Source organism: Motacilla alba, chromosome Z (genome assembly GCF_015832195.1).
Source record: "Motacilla alba alba isolate MOTALB_02 chromosome Z, Motacilla_alba_V1.0_pri, whole genome shotgun sequence".
NCBI lineage: Eukaryota > Metazoa > Chordata > Aves > Passeriformes > Motacillidae > Motacilla > Motacilla alba.
Genome location: NC_052046.1, coordinates 70,632,960 through 70,660,290, shown reverse-complemented (window position 1 = coordinate 70,660,290; position 27,331 = coordinate 70,632,960). Strand labels below are relative to the sequence as shown.

Sequence of the window (27,331 nt, the reverse complement as noted above, 5' to 3'; positions counted from 1 at the left end):
GGCGGTAAAACCACACAGCGAGAGACACACAGGGTTGCAGATTTCTGTATTAGTACAAAACATCGCGTCACACGCGGACGGCACCCCCCCCCCGCCCCTTCCCGCTGCCCTCCATGGCGGGGGGCGCCGGGCAGGGACCCCGCGGAGCGGCCCCGGGATCACCGGGATCTGCTCCGAAGCAAACCCACGGCCAGGCTGGCCTTGCCACAGGACACCCAAAAGCAGCGACGCTGGGGCACGACATCAACACAAGTCACGGTCAGCGTCCATCCAACACCCCGCACGCCTCAGTAAAAGCACGGAGAAGCCCAACACGCTCCCAGGCGGCTGCCCCGGTCTCCATCGGGAACGGGCGAGGGATTTGTGCACTAGACTCTGCTTTTCCTGCATTTCTGAGAAATGAACCTGCCACCTCTGCTCTGCCTGTTTGGTATTTGCAGAAGCGTTTATATCCCCGGATGGTTTTGTTTGGTTTTTTTTGTTTGTTTGTTTTTAAATCATCCTGTCTGACACTGACAGCCCTAGCTGCAGTTAACACAGTTCTTAGTTTTCCACGGTACAATGGCAGCTACGCTCATCTGATGTATTAATATCTCAAGGAAAACCTTTAGTTCCTCAAAAGTCAGGCTTTCAGAGTTAAATTATCTTCAGAATACCAGCAGTAAGTACTTAAAACAAAAAAAAAAAAATTAAAAATTAGTCATCTCCTTTTGGTCACAGAGCAGAAAACTCCTGTTTTGCCACCATGCAGTATTGGCTCCAGAGTAAATAAGCCTGGTGGATTGAACTACACACCTTCAAAAAAAAATCTGATCCACTGCCCAAGAGCCACCCCTCTTCAAATCCCTGAAAGTGGATTTGCAAAGGAAAAGATAACTCCACAGGCTCCAGGCATCCCTGTGCAGCTGCAAGCACAAACCCTGCACCACCTGCAACAAAAAGCATCACTGGGAGCAGCGTGGTGTCGCTCATCTTCCTGTGATGATGGGTGCTGGAGAGACACTAGTTCAGAAAAAACAGTCTAAAAAAAAATCTAAAGTGCTTAAGGCAATTCTTCATATCCCCATTTACTAAAGACAAGTGGACTAGATGTTAGCAGCAAAAATTTGACATCTGTGCAAACTATTATATAACAAATCCATCCTTTTAGGGGTAAAAAGTCACATGTTAAGGTTCACCTAGGACATCAGTTAAACCAAAACTTGCAAGTCACAAGTCACAGTATGAAACACTCCCAAGCTTTCCTCTAACTAACTGTCAAAAGAAAAATCACATTTTTACATCGGTGCATATCAAATTCACCTTGCAGGTTACACTACAACTTGCTAAAAAGGAAAAAAAAAACAACAAAACAAACAAACAAAAAAAACAACTTCATAATTTAAATGCTCTTGTAGAGGGCTGGATAATACTCATGGTTCTCACAACACATTAGCTGGTTGTAAACATCCCCTTTCTTTCCACAGAGGGAAATCTGAAGAGGAACTGCAGCTGAACACCCAAGATCAAGACAAGTGGATGAGTGGCGATGAGGAGGTGCCAGTCTGTCCTGGTGCCTGAGCACCACATCCCCGGACTAGAACTGGCTGCAAAACTGAGTTGTAGCAATTTATCCCCAAGAACTCCTAGTCAGGTGTCCATTGCAGTAAAATGGAAAGAGAAAAGGTTTTACACAGAGCATTTGCATAACAGTAACATCTGCAGATAATGTGTGAAGCAGATTCAAACACTGTTGACCAAGAACCACGTCACTTCTGAGTATCTTTGTCCCAAAGCCCAAGCAACAGAACACGCAGAAGAAGGTACAGTTAAACTGGGAACTAGTTTGTACTTTCCTCTGCAGAAAGAGATTACAAGTTCACAATGCAAATAATTAAGAGATGCTCGAGTTCCCGATACAAAATAAACACTTAGGGCTCAGCCAACCTGTCAACTTCATGATTCCTCAAGAAAAATAACACTTTCCAGAACAGGTAATTACATTTCCTTGTTAATTTTAACTTTTTCACTGTAACATCATAGCCAGTTTATTAGAAGGTGTCTCAAGGATTTTGTCCTTCTCTTGAGAAATTCTGATGGACAGAAAGGAGCCACTGGTAATATTGAGGCTTAACACGATTAGATGTTTACAGTTCTATGGGCTAAAGGATACACAAAAGGAAAATATACTGGCCCAGCAGCAAATGAGCCAAATCATTATGGACCATGAATTTGTCACAGTTTTCAGGTGATACCAGACAACAATCTTCAGTTAGGAAACACCTGATTCAAGAGTGTACCTGAAAACTATTTATAGGCTCCTCGGCTTGATTAGAGGGAAGAAAGCAGATTAAAAAAGCCTGTAATAACCTAGTAATTCCCGCTGACAAGCTGGGATTTTCCACGAAGAATATAACATGATTTTTTTTTTTTCTTTTTTTAGCTCTCCCATTACTATGAATCATTTGACTACTGTTTTACTAGGCTTGCAAATGGGGGTCAAGGCAATGGAACATCTATACGTAATTTTCTCATGTAATTACAATGCAATTAATGCAATGGTGACAAACAGGAGCCAATATCAATACACATGGTTTTAAAAAGGAGTTATCCATGGAAAACAGGAAGATTTTATACCACCAGGGGAAACAGTCACAGCCTGCTCTTACTGTTTCTTCTTCTACCAGGCCTAGACATTCTTGCAATATCCTTCTGAAACCATGCTGCTGTGGTATTCTGCCAGGCTAGGCCAGCAAATCAGTCTGTTTTCAAAATCTATCTCGGAAATCAAACTTCTAATGGGAAGCCTAGTAATAATTAAATACATAGCTCAGTAATTTGCATTAGGAGAGCTAAAAAATTGTATTTGCTATATTCTTCATAGAAGAACAGTATTTATAACAAAATTAATATTCAAGTCTGTAACAAAATGCTTGAATACAGTATTAGAAAAGTCCATAGTTACAGCTCTTGGTTTCTTTTTTTTTTTTTTCTTTTAAATAGGCAACGGTTCAGCTTTCTGACATTTTTCTGGATTCCCAGTACTGGTTCCTAACACTTTAGCCCCAAAACCTTTGCACTATCAGTACCCAGGCCCTAAACAGCAGAAGGTAGCAAACCCAGTAAAATCCAATGCTCACAAGCTTCTGTGAGTAGTAGCTACACAGAGAAACAAAAACATTCAGCAGGAGAAGTGTTGAACAGACATTACTAGGCAACATTATTTAGGCTGCTTGTCGAACCACCCAATCCATTTTCACTCTTCTGAAGAGTTTTCACAGCACTTGGCACCTGCAGTCCAGTAGTCACTGTGAGCCCACCACACCAGATCTGGGGAGGGGGGAAAGAAAAAAAATCTGCGTTACGAACCAAACACATCCTTCTCCTCCCATCCCACAATTAACTAGCACAAACACAGCTGTGTGTCCTCTGTCACAGCCCTCTGTAAAATATTCTAATCACAGACACGCTGATTTTTAAGTCCATGAAGTCTAAGATGCTGCACATACTATGGCTCATAACTAAGTTTATAACAAAGACCTAGCACTCAAATCACTTGCCCCTAACTAGAAAAAAATCTTTGAAGGCAAATGTGCCAGCAGCAAGTAGAGTGACAATGAAAAGCAACTCTCTCACTATGCTCCAGTGCCTCAAAGCAGTGCTTATTTTTGTCATGTCATGCTATAATTATATCAGCATAAACATATTACCAAAAAAAAAAAGAGAGAAGCTTCAGGGGTACAGGTGTCAGCGACTTCTATTCTGCACATGCAAGAATGCTGTTTCATCTTCATGATTATAAATAAGTTTGAGAGCTGTAATTAAGTAGTTTGTCATTTTCACTTGTCCTGTTCAGTCAGTAAGGCTGTTGTTACTCTGTGAGGGGCTGGCTGTGTGAGGTGCAGAGGGACAGCCTGAATTTTGGCAAGCATCTGTTTTCCCAGATGACCTGAGAACTGAATTGACATGAGTCAGCCTTTGCTGTGCTAGGGAATGGCTAACACATGTATTCCAGTAGCTCTAAAGCTGTTCTTTTCCCCCTGTGCTGAAAAGGATCAGCAAGGCAAATAAACACCCATGAAAAAATCTAGACCTGTTAAAATCCCAGGCCTACACACCCTGCTCCCAAAGCATGACACACTTGATGGCACCTTACAACACAGCTGAGGCCTCCCAAATTAGCTAAACTAATTACTTAAATCATTAAAGGAAAACTAATAGTAACTAATCCTTCTCCTCTGTGTTTTGGGCAAGGTTTGAGCCTTTAACACTGCAGAGCCTTGTTGCCAATTATCTTAGAGTGACAAAAAAAGGTTATGCAGGGCACTGAACTGACTGGCAAGAAAATCCCAGTGAGCTTTTAAAGATGTGAAAGGTGGAGACTTTTTTTCCCACAGCAAAGGGAGCTGTTCTGTCCCATGACACCTGCTCTGACGGCTCAGAGCACCCTGGACTCCATCAGTTCAGATCAGTTACTGCAGTGGGCTCGTCAGCCACTGCCATGTGCTATTAATTTCCTACACACAAATTTAATGACTTCTGTTTACACAGCTGAGACATCCAGGTGCAGAGTCCTGCTGGGGTGCCACTGTAAGCACCATACAAAATCCAGAAGAGAACAGTTTAACACTTTTTAAAATTACTAGTCATCCAAACCAAGTGCTTGCAGTCTCCTTCTTTAAAAAAACAAAACAAAACAAAACAAAAACAATTAAAACTGAATTCAGTGCTAGAAACGGCAAAATTTCATAGATACTGACCATGAAGCCTGGTAGCAATGGTTGGGTAAACTTTGTTCTGAAGGTGTGTAACAATGCCTTTGAGTTTGCATTATAAAATGAGAGCTGACCTAAGAGAGAGAGAAAGACAGAGAACAAGTTGAAATTCAGCTTAAACATGGTATAAGCAAAGATGCAGTTGCTGTCTAACTTGTACAAAAAATTTATTCTTTTCCAGGTCACACTAAGTGCAGTCTGCAAGAGTGAAAATTTACTTATTTTGACTGAATTTCAGTAGCTCTGTCACACAGATGAACTCTGTCATTTGACATGACAAGCACTTAGGGTCTGTGTTGTCATGCAAGACTGGATCAGTCTGGAAGTAATGCACTTCCTCAGCCTTGGACTGCTCCAGCTCAACAGAAATAGTAACTAACTCTTTTTTATTACACCTCCTGAGGTGTAATTTACCTCCATCGAAGTCACAGTATACTCCTATTCTGTCTGGGACAGGTATATCTAGAGTCTTTGCTTTATTGTTATGCTTTGCTGAGAATGTGGTTTGCAGCCAGTTGTTGATATGGATGCACCAGCTGGAATTAGTCTTTCCCAGCTGGTCAAACTTCCCCGGGTTTCTGTACGTTACTCCCACGCTGTAGGATTTGCAGTCCTTCTGGGCTCTCACTTCCCAGTAGTGCTGTCCACTTTCAACAGCAGTGTCTCCTACCAACAGAAATACATTACAAACAAGTGTAGTTAATTACAACTGGGTGTACCTTACAGTGCTGCCTTCCTAACAGGCACCAGTGATGCCTTCTCTATTTTATTTTAATGCAAAGAAATCTGAACTATAAGGAACAAGAAAATTGTTGTACAATATATTTATAGTCTATTGTACAATAGACATAAATATAGACTATAAATATAAAACAGATTAACGAGACTGTATTTACCTATGCTCATTACAACAAAATACATTTTACACCAATTTATGTTTAAAAGCAGTGCATGTCAGTCACTAACAGCTTTGAAATCCAAAGCAGAGTTGAAGACAAAATTCTGGTTGTATGGGCAAACTGCTCCAGGCAGGACAATGTTGAGCACACAGCCTTAAACAATCACAAACTTTCCCTCTAATTCTTGCCCGATCTGCCCTTTCCTAACGGAGCAAACAAGTTCAGCTCACCCAGCACTGTGTAGGATTCACCAGCAAAGCGATCCCGGCTGCCCCTCGCCGAGGCTCTCGGGCTGTTAGTGGATCTCTTCGGAGACGCTGTGTTGCTTCTAAGGGAGAGATCAACCACTCAAAACCTGGGCACAGCCACAGGAGTGCACACTCAGGCGTCCCTGAGCCCATCAGGTGCAAGAGACACACACAAACACTCCAGAAATGGCACATTAGTTCATGCCTCTAACAGCATGCATGCACAACAGCTGAGAGGGAAGAGGTGACAGAAGAAAACATTCAGAATGTTGTGAAAAAACAGGTTCAGAGGCAGCTGAGAATGGAAACAGAGGGGGGGAAAAAGCAGATGTGTGGCACATGATTTGAATGAAACACTTCAGGATGGAGAATGTTCTAATGAGCAATCAGTTGTATAAAAGAATAATTTTAACCTAATGAGGTTTTCAAATTTTTTTTAACCTCAGTTAGGCCCTCAGAAATAATTACCAATAATTTAACCATTAAACCGAGTGAGGGCTATTTGCAGTATTCCTCAGTAGACAGAAAATCACATCTGCTTACTACTTTAAAGACAATCAGTAGCAAAGAATTCTAACTTCTCAGAAATAGCTGTACAGTTTTATTAAAGTTTAATTTCATTGACAAAACCCAAAAAAAGTACAAAGTCAGTCTCTGAAATACACTTGAGAAGTAATTTTCAATTTCTCATCCTCTGGAGTCTAACACACATTAGCCTTGAAGAAACATCATCCATAGAAGAGTTTTCTCTCCAACTCCTCCTTCAGCTACTATTTGCTAAAGCTACTTGCTACTTATGTCTATTAATGCAGTGAAGTTCAGCTTGTTTTATTTCCAATTCATTCGTTATTCTCAAACACTATTCCAGAAAGGTTTGGGACATGTCTCTTTTCTCACCACCACGAAAATAAAGTAACATGGGAATCAAAAGCCAAGTGATACTTAGCTGCCAGATGTATGCATGCTAAAATCTAGATAATGACCAAGTTGTTTTATTCCATTTACAGAAGCCTAAAAAGAATTAGTGATGAAAAAGCTGTGTACTCAATGATCACTATTTAGCATGTAACAGAAGACAACTATGCTTCCAAACTGCTCAGAAGAGATACATGAAGGGGTTCAGTGAACATTGTACAGGTGCACCACATCAAGTGCTTTTGGATTTTGTAAATATGGGGGATGCTGCAGTTTACTTACCAAAGGAAAAAGTTAGCAAGTGATAGCATGAAAAAAAAATAGCAAAGCCAAGAATTAAAGCATAATTTCAGAGGGAGGCACTCTGCAGATTCCAACCTGCTTCATGTGCATCAGACATCATCCACTCACATTCCCAACAAATGCTGCTGAAAATTTTCTATTAGACCCAGTACAAATGGGCTATGCAGAAAGCAATGTAGCAACGTGGCCATTTAGAGAATCACAATAAGAAAAATGCAGGCATTTTGCTAGAATTTTCTCAAGGTTAAGAAAGCATTAAAAGCTTCTTGGTATCATTTACTTTGTTCAAGTCAGTAAATGGCCACTGCATGTGCTTTGTCCTCTCAAAATTTAATAGCCTTTATCAGTTCAGAAAATTACATTGACTATTTGACATAAAAGCTGCAAAAAAACCCCAGTTGCTCAGGCTTTTTTTCCTCCACAGTGCGTGCATCTCCCTCCCAGTGGAAGGCAGCAAATTTCATAGCAGGAAGTCAGTTTCGTGCCCATTTTCCAGTAGAGCACAGTCCTTGTGAGCCAGTAACTGACACATTTCTTCCAATATTCAGTGGCCAGATATTCTTGTCTCGAGGTTTAGGATTGTTGCCTACAGCACTGCAATTAGTCCCCATTTCCTCATCCATTTCAGAATATACTCCACACAACATGCACTCTCTTCTGGAGAAGAAAGGTCAAGGAAGGAGATCAGAAATTACTGAGAGGCTTTTTTCTGGTCTAATAAATAAAAAATAATTAAGAATTTGCCATTGTGTATTTCCAGCTCTTCAAAACTGCACATTGTTTGTTTAAAGCAACCACACCACAATTTTTTCCCCCCACCTCCCAGGGAGCCAGCTCCCATGGAGCCAGCTCCAAATTTCCCTTCTAATGCAGACATCTCACAGATGTTTTCAGGTGGGAATAAAAGCCTCCTACAAGAACAAAGCTCATCTAAATCCCCTGCTAGAAAAGCTCAGTCTGAGATGCAAAATTGAACATGTGACCATGTCCTTCTACCAAAGCAGAGCCAAGAACTAGGGAGTTCTCTACTGGCAGCTACAAAGAGTGACCAAGATGTAAAATTCCCCGAGCTGAGCAGGTAGAAGCATCTCCAAGACATTTTTTAAACTTAGTTTAGCACAAATTTGTATAGTTTGTGTAGTAGAACAATTGAAACTGAATGGCTTCAAGAGCTTATTTTGCTTTTTACATAAGCTTTTCTTTAGTTCTGGTTTTGAATCAGACATAGATCCACCTGACAGAGGAGTAAGTAAAGTAGTAAAACCTGTAAGAATTTAGGATCCTGGGCACTTCTTTTGGTCCCATAACTTCTAAAGCAGCAAAAGGGAGCACAATATCAAAAATAGGAAAAGTAATATCTCAAAAAGGTGTTTCACTAGAAAAACAATGAAAGCATGTGACAGTAAAAAAACACAACTGCACAAAGAATAGGAGAATATTTTACCTAATTTTACATCTCAAAAAGAAAAGGACTTCTCATTCAAACATTTGGTTTTGCAATTGGAATGGCCATGAAGGTTTTAACATAGGCTTCATCCTCTTCAAATATGTAAAAACACTTACTTCTTACCCTCTGGTGTCTACTAACAGCTACAACACAAGTTCAGAAGCAAAGAGGTTTTTGAGACTCAAAAGCAAGAACAAAAAAAATTATTTTAAATTTCTCAGAAAGGAGATTTTATCACATTTGTAAAAAATCTGACAAAGGGCTAAGAAAGCATCAATATGTCTGAAAGTAACAGGGATCTTTGGATCAATATTAAAATGATGCCCTTCCAGCCACTGCAAATCAGGTTTCATACACATTAGGATGAATCCTTCCAGAAAGACTCTCTTCCAGTCACTGGAGAATATATAATCTCTATGAATCCCAATTAAACTGCAAAATATCTTCTAGATGCACATGTGCACTGTTACTGATAAAGGCTATTAGATTTGTTTCTTATGACATCAAGCAAAGGAAAGTAGCACAGATTCCCAACAAAACTAGGTGCTAGATCCTAGGAATAAGAGGTATATTATCACCTTCTATTGCTCTTCAGCAGAGGATTCTGGCCACTGTCGACAGAAATAAGTAGTCATTAAAGAACTGTTCTATCACTACAGTAAATTATCCCCAGTTTTAAAACATCAAAAGAAGTTATTCTATCACACTTCTGGCAATACGTGCCTGTGGAGAATGTATTTGTTCACAAATTACCTCAAACTGTGACTATGGAAAGCCAATAAACTGTGGCTGACAGAGTAGCCAGTTGTGTGGACCCATTCCCACAGAGTATCCCCAAAGCCCAAGAGGTGAGGCACAGACTGGGAGCAGGGCTATGGGCTCTGCACAGATCCAGCTGAACACCAGGCTCACAGCCCTCCAGGTGAGGGAAGTCCACACAGCAGGACAGGCTGGGGGACACCCAAGGGAAGAACAGCTCTGCAGAAAAGCCCCTGAGAGACAGTTTGGGAAGCAGAAGCTGACAACAGTCTGTGCCCTGGGCCCTCATGGCAGAGGTGGACAGGCACACCCAGCCTGTAGCCCCAACACAGTGACCAGTAGCCCAAGGCAAGTGACTTCTCCTCTCCTCTTGGAACCTGTGTCCAGGTCTGGACTCCTCAGACTTGCACCCTGACATACCAGAGCCAACACCACAGTTAAGGTCTGAGGCACAGAAAGACAACTGGGTTTGCTCTGCCTGAGGAAGACAAGAACCAACTGCTGTCTTTAATGAGGAAACAGGAAGGGGAGCAGAGAAGATCAAGCCAGGCTGTCCTCACAGGGGTCACTGTGGCTGAGAAGCACCTGCGAGTTACTGCACCACAGGGAATTCCAGCCAGGTACCAGGATATTCCTCCCCTCCCATAAAAGTGTCCTGGAACAGAGGGCTAGCAAGTTAACACATTCCTCATCCACACATTCTTCATCCTTGGAAATATTCAAGGCTCAGCCACAGTAGGCAGAGTTAAACATTCTTCCAACAATGTTTATCCAACGACTCAGGACAGCAGACATCTAACAATCAACCAAGAGCTCTGCTGAAGTTAAGTGCTTTTCCTGGAAAACAGTATACTTAGAGCTGCCACATCCACAACAGTTGTGTTTCATTATCCATTACCTTTTGCTGTCTGTTTTGTTTTATTGCTACCTTTTCCCCTCCAATGAGGGTTTGAGATAAATTCAGACACTGCCTATATATAGTACCAGTTTTATTTAACCTCTTCTTTCTCAAAAGGGCAAGGCAGTCAGCTCCTTCCTTACTTTTTTATAGTAGAAATGCTGTCTATTGACCAGAATTGACCTGCAATATTAGTAAACACAGAATTACATCAGCTGCCTGTTCACATTTACCCTATCTACTGCTCTGGCCTTATGTGGCAAGGTTTTGGTACCAGGGGAAGGAGAAGCCATAGAGGAGATGGGTGAGCATCTGGTGGGTAGCCAAGGTCAGTCCCTCACAACTACACCTTAGCTCAGTACACTGAATGATACCCTAACAAATGCATTTTTAAAATAAATAAATATTATTAAACAATTATTACACAATTCTAGCTTCTGCATCAGTGTGACAGAGGAAGGGAAATTAAAAAAATAAAATTTCTTCCAGATAAACATTTCTGAATAGAAATTCCTCTCATGTCCCACTGCCCCCAAGTGCTTTAATTCACCCCTGCCCTCTTTCTTTAACTGCCAGATGAGATATGCCAGGCACTTACAAAACAGAGTTCTCACCTGTTTTTATTTTCCTTCCCCTTTATTTTTTCTTGGCCTTTGCCTCCAGTAGGATCCCATTCAACGTAGGTGTCTTCAACTTTCAAGTTCGGATGAGATGAAGTACTGTCCAAACTGAACACAAATGCTGGTCAAGACAAAATAGAAAACAGTGAAATGGTAAAATGGTTACTCAGAGAAAATGACAGAAGCAGTAGTAAAATTGTTGCAGAGTTTTACTGAGCATAATGGAAACACCAGCTTTTCAGTCTGACACTTGGAATCAAAGAAACTAACACAACAGGCTAAATTACCTAAATGTATTTACAGACTGTTCTATTAATGTCCTGATATCATCAGATATTACAATCTGACCGTGAAAGAACATATACTTGAGATTTTTAAGAGCTTAGAGCTCAAAAATACACAAGTGTAAACAACAGTCAGTTAAGCACAAGGACAAGCAAACTGATTTTCTCTGGGTTGATTATTAAAGAAAGTGAACTAAGTGTTCACCTAGGAATAACGAAAATAATATGGGAAGCATGATAACTGCCTGGACAATCAAAACCAGAGCTACTTTTCTGGTACTGGACTAGGGAATTATGTGGCTATTAAACAGACACTATGTCTCTGACAATGACTGTTACTTAAGAGTATTAAAATAATTATAGAAAAGTTACTAGAACGCCCATTAGCTCATTCAAATTGTATACAGCTTTATTCTTATGAAATAACATTCAAAAGGAAGATAATTTATACTTATATAAATTATACAGTTAACACGAGTCATTTTGCCCTTTGTACCAGACCTGGATGTAAATCAAACCTCAGGATCACTCTTTCACCTTAACAGCTAAGATTTGTGCTCTGTCACAAAACATCCCTTCCAAGCAACTTCTTTCAGTTTATTTATGAATGTTAAGAAGCCACTCTAACAATTCTCAGATCATGTAACATCATGACTACACACCTTAGCCAATTTGAAGCTTTTTAAATATTGACAGTGAAGAGAAACTGAAGCTACGAAGTCAAGAAAACCCTTTCCAGTAGCTTCTAGTTACAGAATGCTGCCTGCCACTAATAACAGGATAATCACACCAACTGTCTAGATGCCCAAAGAGTCACTCACAACATTCATCCTTCTTCTTGCTGTATGTTGGCATCATACAGCAGCACATGGGACTGTCACTCCACAGTTCAAAGCAACCAATGCCAAGCTTTTGGAGAAAGTGACATGAACTGCCCCATTTTTTTCAGGGTCTGAATACCAAAAGTGCAGCTTTGTGCCAATAAGCTTCTTAATCCTTTACAGTTGTTTCCCTTTCCACTTAGGAAGTGTTTCAGCAGAGCTCATGCAGAAGCAGACTGAACATAACAGGTTCAGGTATGAAGGCAGAGAAGTTTAAGTGCAGGATTTTCACCACAGATAAGGGTCAAGAGTTTTTCAAATTTTACCTTTGGTTTCCAGAGTCACGGGGTCAGAGTATTCACCTGCCACTGCTTTGTTGCAAGCTTGTACTCTAAGGTTCATGTATTTTGTATCAAATTTCAGACCTACAAAGCAAATGTTTACAAATTTGAAGTTGTGTTTATTACTGATGACTCCAACAAGACTAAAACCTATCCCCACGTAGCTGTTTTTCATTTATCTCAATATGCAAAAAACATGCTTGAATACCACTATGAACTTCATTTAAGAACTTTTGATAAAACCTCAAAGTCAAAATAAAAGACAGAATTGTTACTGTACAAAGCACCCAAGACTGATGTGTTATAATGGCAGCTCCATTATATGCAGAAAAATGGGCATTTCGCAAAACTTCTAAGCATTAAGAGTTATATCAATATTCTTGGGTTTGAAGTATAAAAAACCTTTACCTGATAATGTGTATTGAGTAGCTTTAATGTAGTCAACCAGCTCCCAGTGCTGTTCTCCTTTTAGTCGAGGGAGCCCATCAAAGTTGGTTTTCCTATACTCCAGCACAAAATGATCAATTCTGCTGTCCTCCTCAGGCATTCTCCACGATATTGTTATGCAGTTGTCAGCAACCAGACATGCTGCTACATCTATCTCTGGAGCTTTAGGGACTGCAGAAAGACAAGCACACAGGTCAGTTTGAGAAAGAGAAGGCTAGAGTAGAGTGGATTTAAAAATATGAACCTACAGGAAGAACACAAGGAAGCAAACTTCTGTTCCTAAGCCTGCGGAAGGTAAGTTCAGCTGCACCTCTCACACAGCATCACTTATTTCCATCACCGCAGACACTAATATTTTCCACTAGTTTCTCTTCAGTTACTCAGTTTTCCTTTCTTTTCAGCCCTTTGCCTTGAAAGGAGGGGGGAAAGAGTTCCTAAGGTCCACTAAAGACTGAAGTTTTGTTTACAGGCAACAGAATTCTACTTCCATGAAATCAAAGAGCATTTAAGTCTGAGGGAAAAAAGTTTTGAAAAAGAAGGCATTTACATACTATTTGTAGAGTCTAAAGATCATGCAAGGAAGACTTTAGCTGCAGAAAATGAAAAAGAAGTTTTATTGTTTTCAGTTTGAGCTTTTAGTGTCTGAGTAATTTGGAACCACTGTACTACAGCAGAAAAAGACATCCAGACAGTCAATTTTCCTGTTAACAAATCAGAGGCCCAATTTAAACCCCTATCTATTTAACAAGGAAAAATGTATAAGAAGGGTCATACTAAATAGTACCTTTATCTAGATGCAAAACTTTCTTCACACTTGCTGATAGGTCTTTGCACTCCCACTGCTGTTAAACACATGCACTGTGAAATCCAGAGCAGTGACTGACACCCAGGGTCCAAGACTAGAAGGTGAATTTCTGCCTGGACACTGCCAGATGACCACTAGGAATAACAGTGGTCATTTACTACACCTGCTACCACATACTGTATCTGCAACACATGGGGCAGAAATGAAAACTGATGCTGCCAAGTCCTTAACAGATTTGGATTCATGACCTAGAGACAAAACAACTTTACATCCCTGCCAGCAGTGTTCTTGTCAATATATTCTCAGTGACAGTCAAGGGCAAAGTGTTTTAAATTGGAAAGCAATTGGATTAAAAAAGCATGAAAAATACACACTGGTCTAATGCACCCAAGTTTATTATCAAACAGGAATAGATGGATTAACAGACAATTTGTAATATGGTGGTATCACTGCATAGTGGACTGTCCCTCGCCTGCATTTCAGACTATGTCACCACTCTCATAAGCAATGTGTAAGTTTACAGTTTCACATTCAGGATCAAGCTGGCATGGACAGTCCTAAGAAACCTCAGGTAACTTCACAGAGAACAGAGGAACTGACAACTCATGAGAAAACGTGGTCCAGAAGACTCACTCTCACTTCTGAGATCAATACTGTTGTCCCAAACAGTAGGGTCTTGTGCAGAAATGAACACAATGAAACTAGAAAACTCTCATCCTCGAGGTATCCAATTTAACATACAATGAGTAAGAATGAGTTAAGTACTGTGAAAAATTTGCTTATTAGAGTGCAAGAGGTGCAATTTTCTTTGCTTGGTTCGTTTAAATATAGCAAGCTGTTCACAAAGCAACAAGTTAAACTTGCTGGATCTGGTTTTTACCTGGCAAAAACTTCACAGCTTGGAGCATCCGCTTTTCCAGGGCAAAGTCCACCATCATATGAGTCATACTGTCACTGACTTTTGGTTTCAGAGAGAGGCGGAATGCTGAAGCCACTGTGACACTGAAGCCAAGAAAGCAGCATTAGCAAAATGTATTTCACATTGTCAAGTCCTACATCCCATTTTCCAAAACAGCAATCAGACAATCCTTTTCACTGACGTCAAACTACCGATCAAAGATTAGAACATTTTTCTAACACATAACTGTTTACCATTTAGAACACTCAAAATAGAAAGTTTTGCTCAATGTGACTGTCTCAGAATAATGGTGTGAGCTACCAGCTGTTCCATATTACTAAGCAAATAAATACTAAGGAGGTGACTACAGATGAGTTTAAAACATTTCACTAGTGACAAAAAAAAACCTGGATAAGAAACAAAACAACTCACATCACTTGACATAAATTCAGCAAGTATGAAAAGTCTTAAACAGTGCAGACTCAGGATCATGTTAATTTCTGTTTAGAAATGCATAAACAAGCTGACTATGCTGATATTATATCTATCTATTACCTTTTCAGGGGATAAAGAGATTTTTCAAGCTGTGAATTAGAACATGCAAGCACCAGACCAGTTTTACAAGATAAACTAAACACTGAAGAACCTTAATTCAACAAAGGAAATGCAGGGACCTGCACCTGGGCAGGAATAACCCCAAGCACCAGCACAGGCCAGGGTGATCTGCTGGCAAACAGCTCTGCAGAGAAGGACCTGGAGGTCCTGGGGGACAAAGAGCTGTCCTGAACCATCAGTGTCCTGGGAACAAGGAGGCCAACGGGATTCTGGAGTGCACTGGGAAGGGCATTGCCAGCAGGCCAGGGAGGGATCCTGCCCCTCCTGCCCAGCCCTGGAGGCGCCTCTGGAGTGCCCTGTCCAGCTCTGGGCTCCTCAGGGCAGGAGGGACACACAGCTCCTGCAGCAGGGCCAGCAAAGGCTGTGGGGTGAGGGAGGGCCTGGAGCATCTCCTTCACCAGGAAAGGCTGGGGGAGCTGCGGCTGCTCAGCCTGGAGAGGAGCCCCAGCTGAGAGGGGGCCTCATCCTGGGTGTCCCTGTCTGCAGGGAGGGCTCAGAGCACAGACAGGCCCTGCTCTGTAGGGACAGTGGCACCAGAGGAATGGGCAGGAATTGATACCCAGGAAGTTCCAGCTGGACATGAGGCAGAACTCCTTCCCTGTGCAGTGACCGAGCCCCGAACAGGCTGCCCAGAGAGGCTGTGGAGTTTCTCTCACTGGAGATGTTCCAGAAGCTGGACACAACCCTGAGCCATGTGCTCTGGGATCACCCTGCTGGAGCAGGGAGATGGGACCAGATGACCCACTGTGGTCCCTTCCAACCTGACCCATCCTGGGATTCAGTGAAGCCATTTCCACTCCTGAAATCTTATGAATGTTCCCAAGACATTTTTGTACTCCCACTACACAAAAAATCCCAATAAAAAACAAGGCTCTGATGTAATTCTCTAACTCTGAAGATACCAGGCCATGAAGCAGATTTTTGAATTACATTGAGTCAGACAGCACAGAGATCCCAACTCCTCCTTTAAAAAAAAGATTCTCAACTACAAAGTAATTGATAGGCCACAAAAGTCAACTGCCAAGACCTGAATCCATTCTACAGCCACTGATGTGTGGATGTGTGGCCACCTTTGCAACACCTAATACATATTCCTTCCTGCACTCCACCAGTATGTAAGAGAGATTGTATGCTAACCACAGATACATCAAAGAACACTGAAAAACAAAAAAAAGTCTTGTAGTGTGGAAGGAAGAGGAAATGTGAAGTTTAATATCAAAGACATATGCAAGTCAGGAGTGATGAGCTTTGCAATTTTGGGGTATGAGACAATTATGAGATTGAGCTGAACATCATGAAAGACAATTCAATTGATTTCCCGAGACAAAGCTCACACTCTGAAATTCAGCATGGGCTGCCTAGCACATCAGTGCTCAGCCAGACGGGTAGAGAAAATCTCTCCTTAAGGAAGAGTAATCCTCTGATTAGCAGCAAGAGAACACCAGGGAACAGTGGGCTTCTGACAACATTTTAACCTCTGCTCAAACACCAGTCTTGGATACAGAACCACAAAGGATTTGGTGATAATTTCAAGAAACCAGAAGAGGATGCTTATTACTGACAAAAAGTACTAAACAGTCCCATCACTGACACTATCCACTCTCCCTCTGACCTGTTAAAGACACTGAATCTTTACCTCTGAAAAAGCAAAGATTAAATTTAACTCTAACAATTACTCATTTTACACAGAAGTTCAGAAAATTTAGCAAATCGGAGCCTTCACTGAAAAACCTGCACATTGAAAGCCAACCTATTTGGTAAAAAAAAAAAGCAACAACATCCTGTGAGCTGCTTCTCAAAATATTAAGTACACCATAGAAGGTTTTCTGAACCAGAAGGTCATACCCTTGGAATAGAGTTAACATTCTTCCAAGTGAAGAAAATGGCCTTAGTATTGATTTTGAAACAGCAAAGTTTTGCTTTTTAAACAATTGTTCAAAGAAAAGCTACAAGAAATAATTTCATGGTACTAGTGTCACCAAAAGTATTTCAACAGCAACAAGACTTTTTTACATTTTGAAGGAAAACTAGCCAGCAAAAGTCTTTAAGTGCTTGAAAAACAAAAAAACCAACAAGATTCTCTCACAACTAAAAGGGACAGAGTCAGCTTGAAACATCGTTAAATTTCAGCCATGAGGTATTAATAATAAGCTTATTAATAATTAATGATATACATTTATATTCAAAGAGATAATTGCAGCAGCAGCTGATGCAGAGCTCCACTTCCCTGCATCAAAAATATCTTTTTATTTAGAGTTACAGAAAGCCAGGAAAAACCGTACTACACGAGCAGCACAGAAGTTTTTAGTTCCCTCTCAGAAGCTGTGATAACTAACACTTAGAAAAGAGTCAATGAATTTGATTAAAGCTGACTATGGCCCTTTTACAGAAAATGCATTTTCAAGGATAAGATTAATTCAAAGACACAAAAGTGATAGATTTTGTACTGTACCTATCTTTGATCTGTCTGGAAGCCTTGATGCATGTCAGGGAGAAGAGAGAGAAAGTAGTTAGTATTTCCATGCAAGTATCAATGGCAGTAACATGCAAGAAGGCCGAGAACAATCTCTGCTGCATTGCTCAGATTTGAAGTTCAAAATGAGTTTAACATTTTCCTCAGAATAAACTGCCCTGTGAAGCATGTTAATAGCATGGGTTAGCACAGCAACACTGTAACATCTGGGGGGGAAAAAAACTGATTTCTGATTTCCAGAACCACACCAAACCAATTCCAAATTACTCAGCTTTCTGAGTGTGACTTTATATTTTCAGATTTCTTTTAATCAGTTAGACTTACTCGCCATGGCTTTTTAGAAGAACTACAGGACCAAGCCCATAACATTTAACTGCCATGGTATTTTCTGTGAAACTAAGTGCTTATTTGTGGCATTAACCATGCCTGACTTGCTGAACTACACACCCTGGATGCACGCCCTGAGCAATAAGAAGAAACAGGACTTATTCTAACTTTTCCTCCAAAAGTTAGGAAGTGTTGTTGGAAAAGTATAATAAAACTCTCTCCATATGTCAGCATTCAAAAACAACAGCAAGTAGCTCTTCTCAAATAATAGCACTGAAGCAGGTGCAGAGGTGATGACATTTAAAAGACAAATATCAACTGGCATGTTGAAAGACAAAAATCTCTCTCCTTCACCAAAAGGAGCTGCAAACCTAAGACAAAAGATTATTGCTGAAGTAGTGAGGGCTTGGTTGTGTCTGCTGAAGCCTTACTTCAACAGTGCTCTTTGATCCAGTTGCTTATTCAGCTGAATTATTTTCCCTTTCAAAGAGACAAGAATCATCAGGCAGCTTCCCAGTTTGAAGCAAAAAGTGAAGAACTTCCCAATTTTTCACTAAATACAAATCACATTGAGAAAAATAAATCGGAAATCAGAAATTGATTATATATTCCTAAAATGGGAAGCAGAAAAAAACCAAACCAAGTGTTTAGAAATAATTTAGCTTAAGAGGTAGCTTTGCTTTACCTCAAAACAAAGTTACTGGAGGAATTACTGACTGATTTTTCTACACGACATAAAACAGAGATACTTCCCAACAAAATCCTTGGGTTTCAACTCCATGTCTTGTAAAATCTGAGGTAGCCAGGACCCAACATCTTCTGCAAGACAGTCCCAGCTTAACTTCACTGACTTTTCCAGGCTGCTGACAGAGCAGGATCAGCCCATCCCACAGGAGCTGCCCAGCAGTGTCTGATCACATCCTACCTAAACACTGAATCCTCCTGCAATCTGCCACTCATGTTCTTTTGACTTCCAGGTAAATCAACTCTGAGAATAAAGCCACAAAAATATAACATAGGAAAAAACATTTTAAATAATCTTATGCCAGTTGCTCCTGAACTGAATTACTGGAATATCCAAAGAAAATTTGTGAATATATAAGACTCAGGGCCGGAGCTGCCCCTTCAGGAACACTTGCTACTCCCACCAGCAGAGCAATACAATTAGCTGCCTAATAGCCAAGGCAATATTACCTTAAAATGTCATTCCCGAGTGCACAAGTGTAATACCAGTATCAAATCCTACATATTAGAGCTCACTGAATTGGATTTCAGTATCTTAATCTTCAGACTCCAAATCTGAAGAGGTTTTCCCCCAGCAAATGCTCAGACAGCTTTCCCTGGTGTGTTTGATTGGGAAAAAAACAGCTTTAGAGTGATCTGAAATAGAACAACTTCCAAGAAAGCCAATGCTGCATTTTGCACAGAGTTCAAAAGCCAACTTAATTTTTTGCTACAAAGCAGAAGGACAACTCCAGCCGAAGAAAAATACTGTTTAGGAATTGCTGCTCTTCAGTAAATAAATCAGAGCTGACACCCAGAAAGCACAACAGCACACAAACATGCAGCCAAAAGGTAAAACTGACACAGGAAGACAGCTTTCCCCCTCGCTCTTTTAAACTGCGTCCTTGTTCCTGTTAGAATGTAGAGAAAAAAAGTAATTGGGCCTTGGATGTGGCGTGGCTGATGGCACTGCTACTGCCAGGATTACTGTAGCAAGCACAACTGTACTGATTCAGTGGATATGTGGAACTGTTTCCTTAATTTGCAAGTATATTCTTCCAGTTTAGATACATGTTATTTCGCCCTCCCTTTCTGGGGTCATTGTGCAAGTTTGCTTAACAATGACAGTTGTCCTGGAAAAGCCACTGTATTCCCTCCCCATCAGCCTAAATAAGAAAAAACCCAATGTTTTATCAGAAATTACATAAAAGTTCAGGACTACAATGTTTAACTTGGCTTTTCAGCAGAGCAGTAAATGTATTTTTATATGCCTGTTCTATCCTCACTCTAAGTTCACCTGGTAAGTTTGCAGTGTCCAGGAGAGTAATGCAAAGGATATTTCAAATCAAGACAGAAGTCAACTCCTGTCTCACACACATCTAGTCAATGTTTTCTACCTCTAAGAGCTCCACGGGGTTCTTTATGTCCAGTGACTGCACAGCAAGTTCCAGCAGCTCTTCTGAGCTCTCCAGGGCATGGCTGCACTGGCTCAGCTGATCCTGGAGCAGAAACAGAAAGAATAATGTGATGTATTCCCACCAAAACAGCAGTTTGTGAGGCACCAGTCCTAGGAACTACAAGGATTTGTTATGCATTTGTGACAACTTATTCCCTTACATAACCAAGGCCTCTGACAGTGCCCTCACTTCACTGTGCTTGACAAGTGCACAGTGATACTTGGCACATCCCACAACTCCAAGGGGGGGGGGAAAAGCTGAAGTCTGACTTAAAAGCCAGATTTAATTTCCATGTCCTGTTTCCCCCAGCTTCAGGGTTTCAGAAAGCAGTGAAATAAACACTTATATTCAAGTGCACTGCAATTTCTATTTACAGGACTGCACTTCATCACTGAATGACTGTGTAGCAACAGCCTTGAAACAGGCAGTGACTTTACCAGCTCTGGAATTGTCACAAGACAATCCTGAAAATCAATATTGCTGTGTAACAAATGGGGATAGCATAACAGGAACAGAGGAAGTTTTAAAATGCTTCTTTGCAGTCGCAACTTTTTTTCAGAAGGAGTTATTCATTTACCTGCAGAGCTTGAATTTTACGAGCTTCTTCTTGCTGAATAGTGTTGGCCATGCTCCCCTTCATCTCATGTAGGACAGAATACAGACCATCAAACTCCTCATCCAGCTCGCTGATGGCATTAGAGGAGTTCACCTGAGAGGAGAATTGAAAATGCTGTTTAAACTGGAAACAATGCCAAGAAACTGAAGGTCACACAACTCCCTACACGTTTTGCCATGACCACTGAATACCTTGTGATTGATTCTCAGCTTATCAAGAAGGGAAAAAACATTAGGAATGATCTAACAGTCTCCTAAGCAGACTCTACATCAAGGACACCGAATGCTGCAATCTGTGAAAAGTCCACGATGCTCAAACTTGCACAAAACCAGCACACTTGGCAACTCTGTTCCACGCCAAAAGCCTTGATTTTCCTCGCACAATTGCATATGGATTGCTAGACGTTTGGAAGGAGGAAGTTGCCCGGTTCCAAATAAAAATACTTAATTTGATGCTAAAAACTGCACTCAAGAAGGCAGTTTAAAAGATTTGCTGGATAATTTCCATTTCTGCAGCCAACCTGACTCAGCTTTAGGATGAAACAACTTTTGGCTGATTGACAGGCTGAAGGAACCTAAACCTCATCCTCATGCAGATGCTCTGACAACCATGTCTATCTCCAAACTTGAGCCCAACCATTTGAAACTGGTGAAAACAGAAAGACTAAAGAATTTTCTCTCAACTATCATTTTCAGTCTGCCAAACAGAGAAGAAGTCTGAAAATACAGACTACTTCCCACTAATGGGAGACACTCAGATCTTGCATCAGATTAAAGATTATCTTTCCCACACAAACGGAGTTCTACAAAACCTCTTCACACAAAATGCAAGGCCACAGACTCAAAAAATAAAATGTTTTTCTATCTAGTTCCAACATGAAGATGTATTTTGAACTGCATTCTCACAGCCCATCCTTTAGACAATACACAGCTTGAAACTAACAGAAGTGCAAAGGTGCCCCCCTCTCAGATACAAGCTATGAACCTTGAAATACCTGAACATTTGATATTGTATGGTTCAGCATGTCAATGAAGTTGTGAATTTCATCATTTTTGTTCACTAGAGTACTGACAATCCTTTGCAGAGTCTCCTAGAATTACAAAAACAAGTGAGAGAAATTGTAAAAAATTGTCTTGTATTTTTTTTTCAAATCATCACCATTTAAACATGCATGAAAATTCATCACAGACATTCCAGCTGCAGCAAATTCAGTTCTGACGGGATCAGAAAATGCATTTCCTCAGGACAGAGAAAGAATATTAAACCTCTATGAAGCATTCCACCAAATTAAAGATCTCCAGGTGTTAGACTGAGAGAAATCAAGAACCTGCTTTAAGACACACCACTGTTTGACAGGTTTTTCTACATAAGTCACCTGCACCAAAATACCCACCGGCACCACAGCTTCTCCAGATGAGAAAGCTGGTGCTTGTGCAGCCAAAAAGAGAACTAATAAAGAAAATTTTTAAAGCTGGTAAAAGGAAATCCAGAAGAAAAGCTGAGATTTCCTCATGTCAAAAGAAGCTACTGTGAAATAAACCACACTGACAGCTTCTTCTACATGCAGAATAAATCAGTAAAAGTGATTTGTAAACTTATTCTACAAGTGGCAAAATATTTTGGGTGAGTAATTTTTATATTCCAATTAAAAGTGACCTCAAAGAGGAAAGCTTGCTGACAGCTGAGAAAGAAAATCAAAGTTATTTCAGTGATGTGCACCCCAGCTGTTCAAAAAGCAGTAGATTCAGCTTACAAAACACATACCAAGCCAGAAAAACTATTAAAATACATAAAAACTTATTTCAAATTAAATAAGACCACCAAGTCTAAGTTTGTTGAACAGCTAGTCATATATTCTAAGAATTTGACAAAAACACATCAATGCTTGGCACTTCATTTTAAGTCAAGTTGTATTGTTCAAGAATTTTAAGTAAAGTTGTATTAATAAAGCATATCAGGATATGTAAGTAAAAATAAAGGATAATATGAGGAGTTAACTAAGAATTTTCTGTAATTTAACTCAGGCTGGCTGATAAGAAGTTTTAGAAGCAAATCTAACTCTAAAAATACAGATAAGCATTGTTTTAATTAACACATTATTACTCAGCTGATCCAGAGTTTCAATTGCTCATCCTAATGTTGCTACCTGATAAAATTTAAGAAACCAAGGCACAGCGAGATAATAAAGTACACCTTGGAAACAATCAGACCACCAAAGGCATGTTGCAGAAGGCCCTCCCATAAGCAGTTTTTCAATAACCACGTGCTACCCAGATCACATTTGTTTGCTAAAAAAGCAAGAAAAATGTTTTATCCTTTCCAGTACCCACAGTGAACCTCAACACTAGACCAGATTTAAAGAACTTCTCCGCTACTCCTAAGCTGTGCTCCTTCCTCTTTCTTCTGGCGCCTCCCCAGGCAGCTGCCAACAAATCTGCAACGAGATATTTGTGGGTGCTCCAGCTCCTGCCTGTTTAATAGTGCCATACTCAGGAAGTTAAACCACAAGCAGAAAAAACAAATTTTAGTGCTTTTACCACAGGTGTTGATGGTGTTACATACAGAGGTGACAGAACAGACAGCAGTGACTCGGGTCTGGACTCTGGGGGAACCAGAAACAAGACCTTGGCTTCTTACAGAAAACAGAGGCACAGAAAACCTTGACCACTTCATTACTGAACCTTCTCCTCGCCTGGCGGAAACTGAGCACGTTTGAAGGCAATTTTGTACACATCAGAATGCCAGATGAATAGCCATTGTCCAGCCAGCTGCTTCTGCATTCACCACTGACCAGGGGCAATTGTTTTCACGGGCCAGATAGCCTGGAGATAAGCCTTAGATCCTATGAGCACAACTGTCAATTTGGATGAACACGGAAAACTCACAATCCTCTTTCAGCACGGATCTTAGGGCTTACTCAGCTGCAACACATGGGGAAAAGTGTTCTTGTGTGCAGTGCTGAACAATGCTGCCTGGTTTTACAGCTACATCCTGGTTAAAGGGGAGTATCTCAATGTGAGGAACATTTAAAAGGCCTTTACACAACCAAACACACGGCAGCAACCGCAAGCCAGCTGTTAAAACAAGATTTTCACCTTAAGATACAGTAACTGACTAGATGTGGGCTGGTATGGCTCTTTTCAAGTAAGCTACCAATTTCTCTGTTACGAAATTCAGCCAGGTTTGGTGAAATTTTAATGAGTTTGAATGCGCTTTAAAAGTATCCACCAACAGCAGAGAGAATTTTTCTAAAACACCAATGCACAAGCCACCAGAACAACAAAGGCAGCTTTTAGGAACCACTGTCTCATTATATTTTCCAACACGATTTTCTCTTCACTAATAAGCAATAAATAGATTTCCTTCCAGACATACCATACATGCCAAATTAAAAACATGCTCCAGTGTTTCCATTCCTTCCTTTAAGGGGAATTTCTGAAAAGCCAGTGTAATTTAATGGAAAAAAGGCTTCCAGAAAAATTACCCATGTAAGCAGCAGATGAGGCCTACGTTCTACATTAGCTTATAGAAGAATTTCAATACCACTGAGCCCAGTAAAGTTTCTTGGTATTTCTGCACTAAAGGACATTTAATTCTGTTGCCCACTGATGAATGCAGTATTTCACAGAATTCTATTACAACCAATTTTCTTTGAGCTTTCTCTCTGACCTCGACGTGAGGTCAGTTTCAAATGGATTTTCAAAGCATTATGAAATGTTTATTACAGAGGTAATTTTTGCTGCTGTCATGAGCTTCATGATGCTTTTCCCTTTTGTGTCCTAATCTTCCTCTCTTAATCGAATGCACTTTGCTAGGAAAAAAAAAAAAAGAAAGAAGAAAAACAACCCAAACATGCCACTGGTAAAGCAAGAGTGTGGATGAGCAAAGGATGAAGAGTAAAAAGGATAGAAAAAAACCAAAAGGAAGCCATACAACACGTAGTTTGTAGTCTTGCCAGGTGGATAAAAACAGAACACCCACCTTTGAAAGTAACTAACATGACACGGCACCTCTTGAAGCAGACAAGCACCTCACAAAAACTAAATTTTGATAAATTAAACAGTCTCGGCAATGCTGCTTACGAAGCAAGTTACAAAGTTGCTCAAGATCACACTGAAGGCTCACGAGCTGACTGCATGCAGAACAGTTTCTGAAACAGTCCTGGGTCTAGGACACAATCAGGAGACATTATAACCTTCATATACAGATCGAATTTCAAGGAGGTCATGCTTACTTAGCTTCCATTAATTTAAACTCCTGCACTTGTCAACACAGTGAGGTTGCCAGGGTTTGAAGAACTTCATACAGTACAGGTGACATTACCAAATTAACCCTTGCTAGAGAAAGTACTGTAAAATACAAGACCCACTGCAGTTTTACTGCTGCATACAGAGCCTCCAGAATTCAATTACGATCGAGGACCCCACTCAGAAATATCCACCTAGAGCACCCACAACAGGGGCAATCCTCATTTACTCTTCCCCCTGAGGGACAAATCTCACATAGAGCAGCTGGCAGACAGACCCAAACTGACAGTTTCTACTAGAAGAACACTTATGGAATTTCACACCTCACATTCCAAAGCACGCCTTCAGAGACATTAGCATAAATAAGTTTCATGTAAAATAAGTTACACAGAATTACAGTATTTTGTGATTTAGGTGTTGCTTAGGTGTGATTTAGTATTTTGTGATTTTGTGTTGCTTTCTTAGGATGAGGAGCTGGATTTACTGAAGCCTTGGGCTGCCAGCTGTGAACTCACAGCAAGTTCTGCTGCGGCTGAGATACAGCTCATTTCCTCAGTATCTTCCCAGTAACTCCTACAGTGCTGGGGCTTGGCTTTAGCGAGAGAAAATTACACTGATCTGTAAATTTCATTATCAGCACCAAATTACCCGGGCTGCCCACAAACAAACCCGCTCCCAAGCCGAGGAAAGCACAGCGTCCACGGGACACAGGACGAGGAGCCCTTCTGCACTGAGGGACTGGAAGCCAAGAGGCCGAGCCACAACTTTTTGCACAGGAATATCTGTTCAAGAAAGCCCCAAAGCTTGGGAGCGGGCATGTCTGCCCTTCAGTGAGCTCCCCGAGGGGTCTGAAGGCAAGCAAGGGAAGGAATTACAGGGCAGCAACCACAGCAGGGAAAAAAAAAAAAAAAAAAAACACCAAAAAAACCAAAAAAAACCCAACAAAACCAAAAAACAACAACAAAACCCTTTTATGCGTTAGTTCCCTTCAACACCAGATTACATCAATGGCAAACAGAAGGGCTTACGCACGCACCATAATTACTTACGACAGGAATACACAGAATGAAAGAGCTCTACAACCGCTGGAGCACTTCATTCCAGAACCGCGGAACAGCCGGGGCTGGGAAGGACCAACCCAATCAATCCCTGCAGCACAGCAGGCTCACACGGAGCAGGTGACACCGGAACGTCTCCAGAAGGAGACAGACACACCCAGGAGGGAAGCAGACTCGGGATCCCCCACAACTCCGCCAGCATCCCTTCCCCGCACCGCTGCCCTCCCGCACCGCGCCTCTTCCCCAGGCCGAGCGCCGGGAATCGCCGGGAATCGCGGGGAATCGCCGGGGAAACGCCCTGCCGGCCTCCCGGCTGCCCCGCGGGCACTCACCCGCTCCTCGTCCATGCCTGCGGGCGCGGCGCGGCCGGGCCGCTGCGGGGGCGCGCGCTGCGGGGACGCGCTCCCGGCGCCGCCGCTCCCGCGGGATGAGCGCCCGCGCGCCCCGCCCCGCCCCGCCCCGCGCGCACCGCGCCTGCGCGCGCCTGCGCGCCCGCCGCCACCGCCGCCCCCGGGACCGCGGGTTCGAGTCCCGGCCCCGGCAGATGGGCGGCGCTGCTCCCTTCGCCCGGAGAAAGCGTCTCGTCAATCCGTACCGACATCTCCTACCCACACCGATATCTCCACTCCACACCGATGTCTCCACTCCACACCGGTATCTCCTATCCACACCGATATCTCTACTCCATACCGATGTCTCCAATCCATATCAATATCTCCTATCCACACTGATATCTTCACTCCATACTGATATCTCCACTCTGTACCGATATCTCCACTCCATACCGATATCTCCTATCCACACTGATATCTCCAATCCATACTGATACCGCCTATCCACACCAATATCGCCTATCCACACCGATATCTCCACTCCGTACCGATATCGCTACTCCATACCGATGTCTCCAATCCATATCGATACCTCCTAACCACACTGATATCTCCTATCCACATCGATATCTCCTATCCATATCAATGCCTCCAATCCATATCAACACCTCCAGAGTCGTTTCGCTGGTGCGCACTGGCATAAACTCACCACCAGAAGTTCCCCCTCGGTTTTTCCACTGAGGATGGCAGGGCACTGGCCAGCTCACCCACCAACACTTCTTTGGATCTCCTCCAGCAAGTCTCTGTTGGAGAAGCTGCTTCTGACCCGGGGTCTCGGTGGCTGCTGCGTAACTGAGCAATTCTGAGACTTTGTGGGCGTTTATTTCTTTTCACTAGCTATTTTTGGTTCGAAAGGAAATAAAAAAGAGTGGATGCTTCCAATAGTTTATTATTCTTCATGCCCAAATATAGCATGGATTTATGCATGATTGTGCAACCGAAGGAATAATGATGCTTAAGTGCAGGAAATTATTTAGAAGTGAA

The 27,331-nt window shown here is 41.6% G+C and overlaps 1 protein-coding gene across 5 annotated transcripts; it reads right to left on the bottom strand.

Annotated features, from left to right (window-relative positions):
* Positions 1-1,803: 1,803 nt before the first annotated feature.
* Positions 1,804-27,106, bottom strand: FSD1L (fibronectin type III and SPRY domain containing 1 like). Of its 5 annotated transcripts, none has more exons than XM_038124755.1 (14): positions 26,997-27,106; positions 21,645-21,740; positions 20,612-20,743; positions 19,975-20,076; positions 17,507-17,529; positions 14,422-14,543; positions 12,698-12,907; positions 12,275-12,373; positions 10,838-10,964; positions 9,145-9,177; positions 5,884-5,981; positions 5,169-5,420; positions 4,740-4,828; positions 1,804-3,309 (listed from the first exon to the last, which is right to left on the bottom strand). In XM_038124755.1, exons 2-14 carry the CDS (start codon positions 21,672-21,674, stop codon positions 3,190-3,192), a joined length of 1,437 nt encoding a protein of 478 aa, XP_037980683.1. In that variant the 5' UTR covers positions 21,675-21,740; positions 26,997-27,106; the 3' UTR covers positions 1,804-3,189. The 5 variants fall into 5 exon arrangements, with proteins under 5 accessions (XP_037980683.1, XP_037980679.1, XP_037980680.1 ...); XM_038124751.1 differs by lacking the exon at positions 26,997-27,106 and adding an exon at positions 26,288-26,413; XM_038124752.1 differs by lacking the exon at positions 26,997-27,106 and adding an exon at positions 26,288-26,413 and having other exon boundaries at positions 5,884-5,978.
* Between the last annotated feature and the right edge of the window lie 225 nt (positions 27,107-27,331).

Bases quoted from the DNA above. Each gene is read 5' to 3' on its own strand.
- FSD1L (XM_038124751.1), bottom strand. The intron at 20,077-20,611 runs GTAAATGAATAA...TTTCTGCTCCAG, and splicing joins GTAAAATTCAAGCTCTGCAG to GATCAGCTGAGCCAGTGCAG. The intron at 3,310-4,739 runs GTCAGTATCTAT...CCCCCTCCCCAG, and splicing joins CATTGCTACCAGGCTTCATG to ATCTGGTGTGGTGGGCTCAC.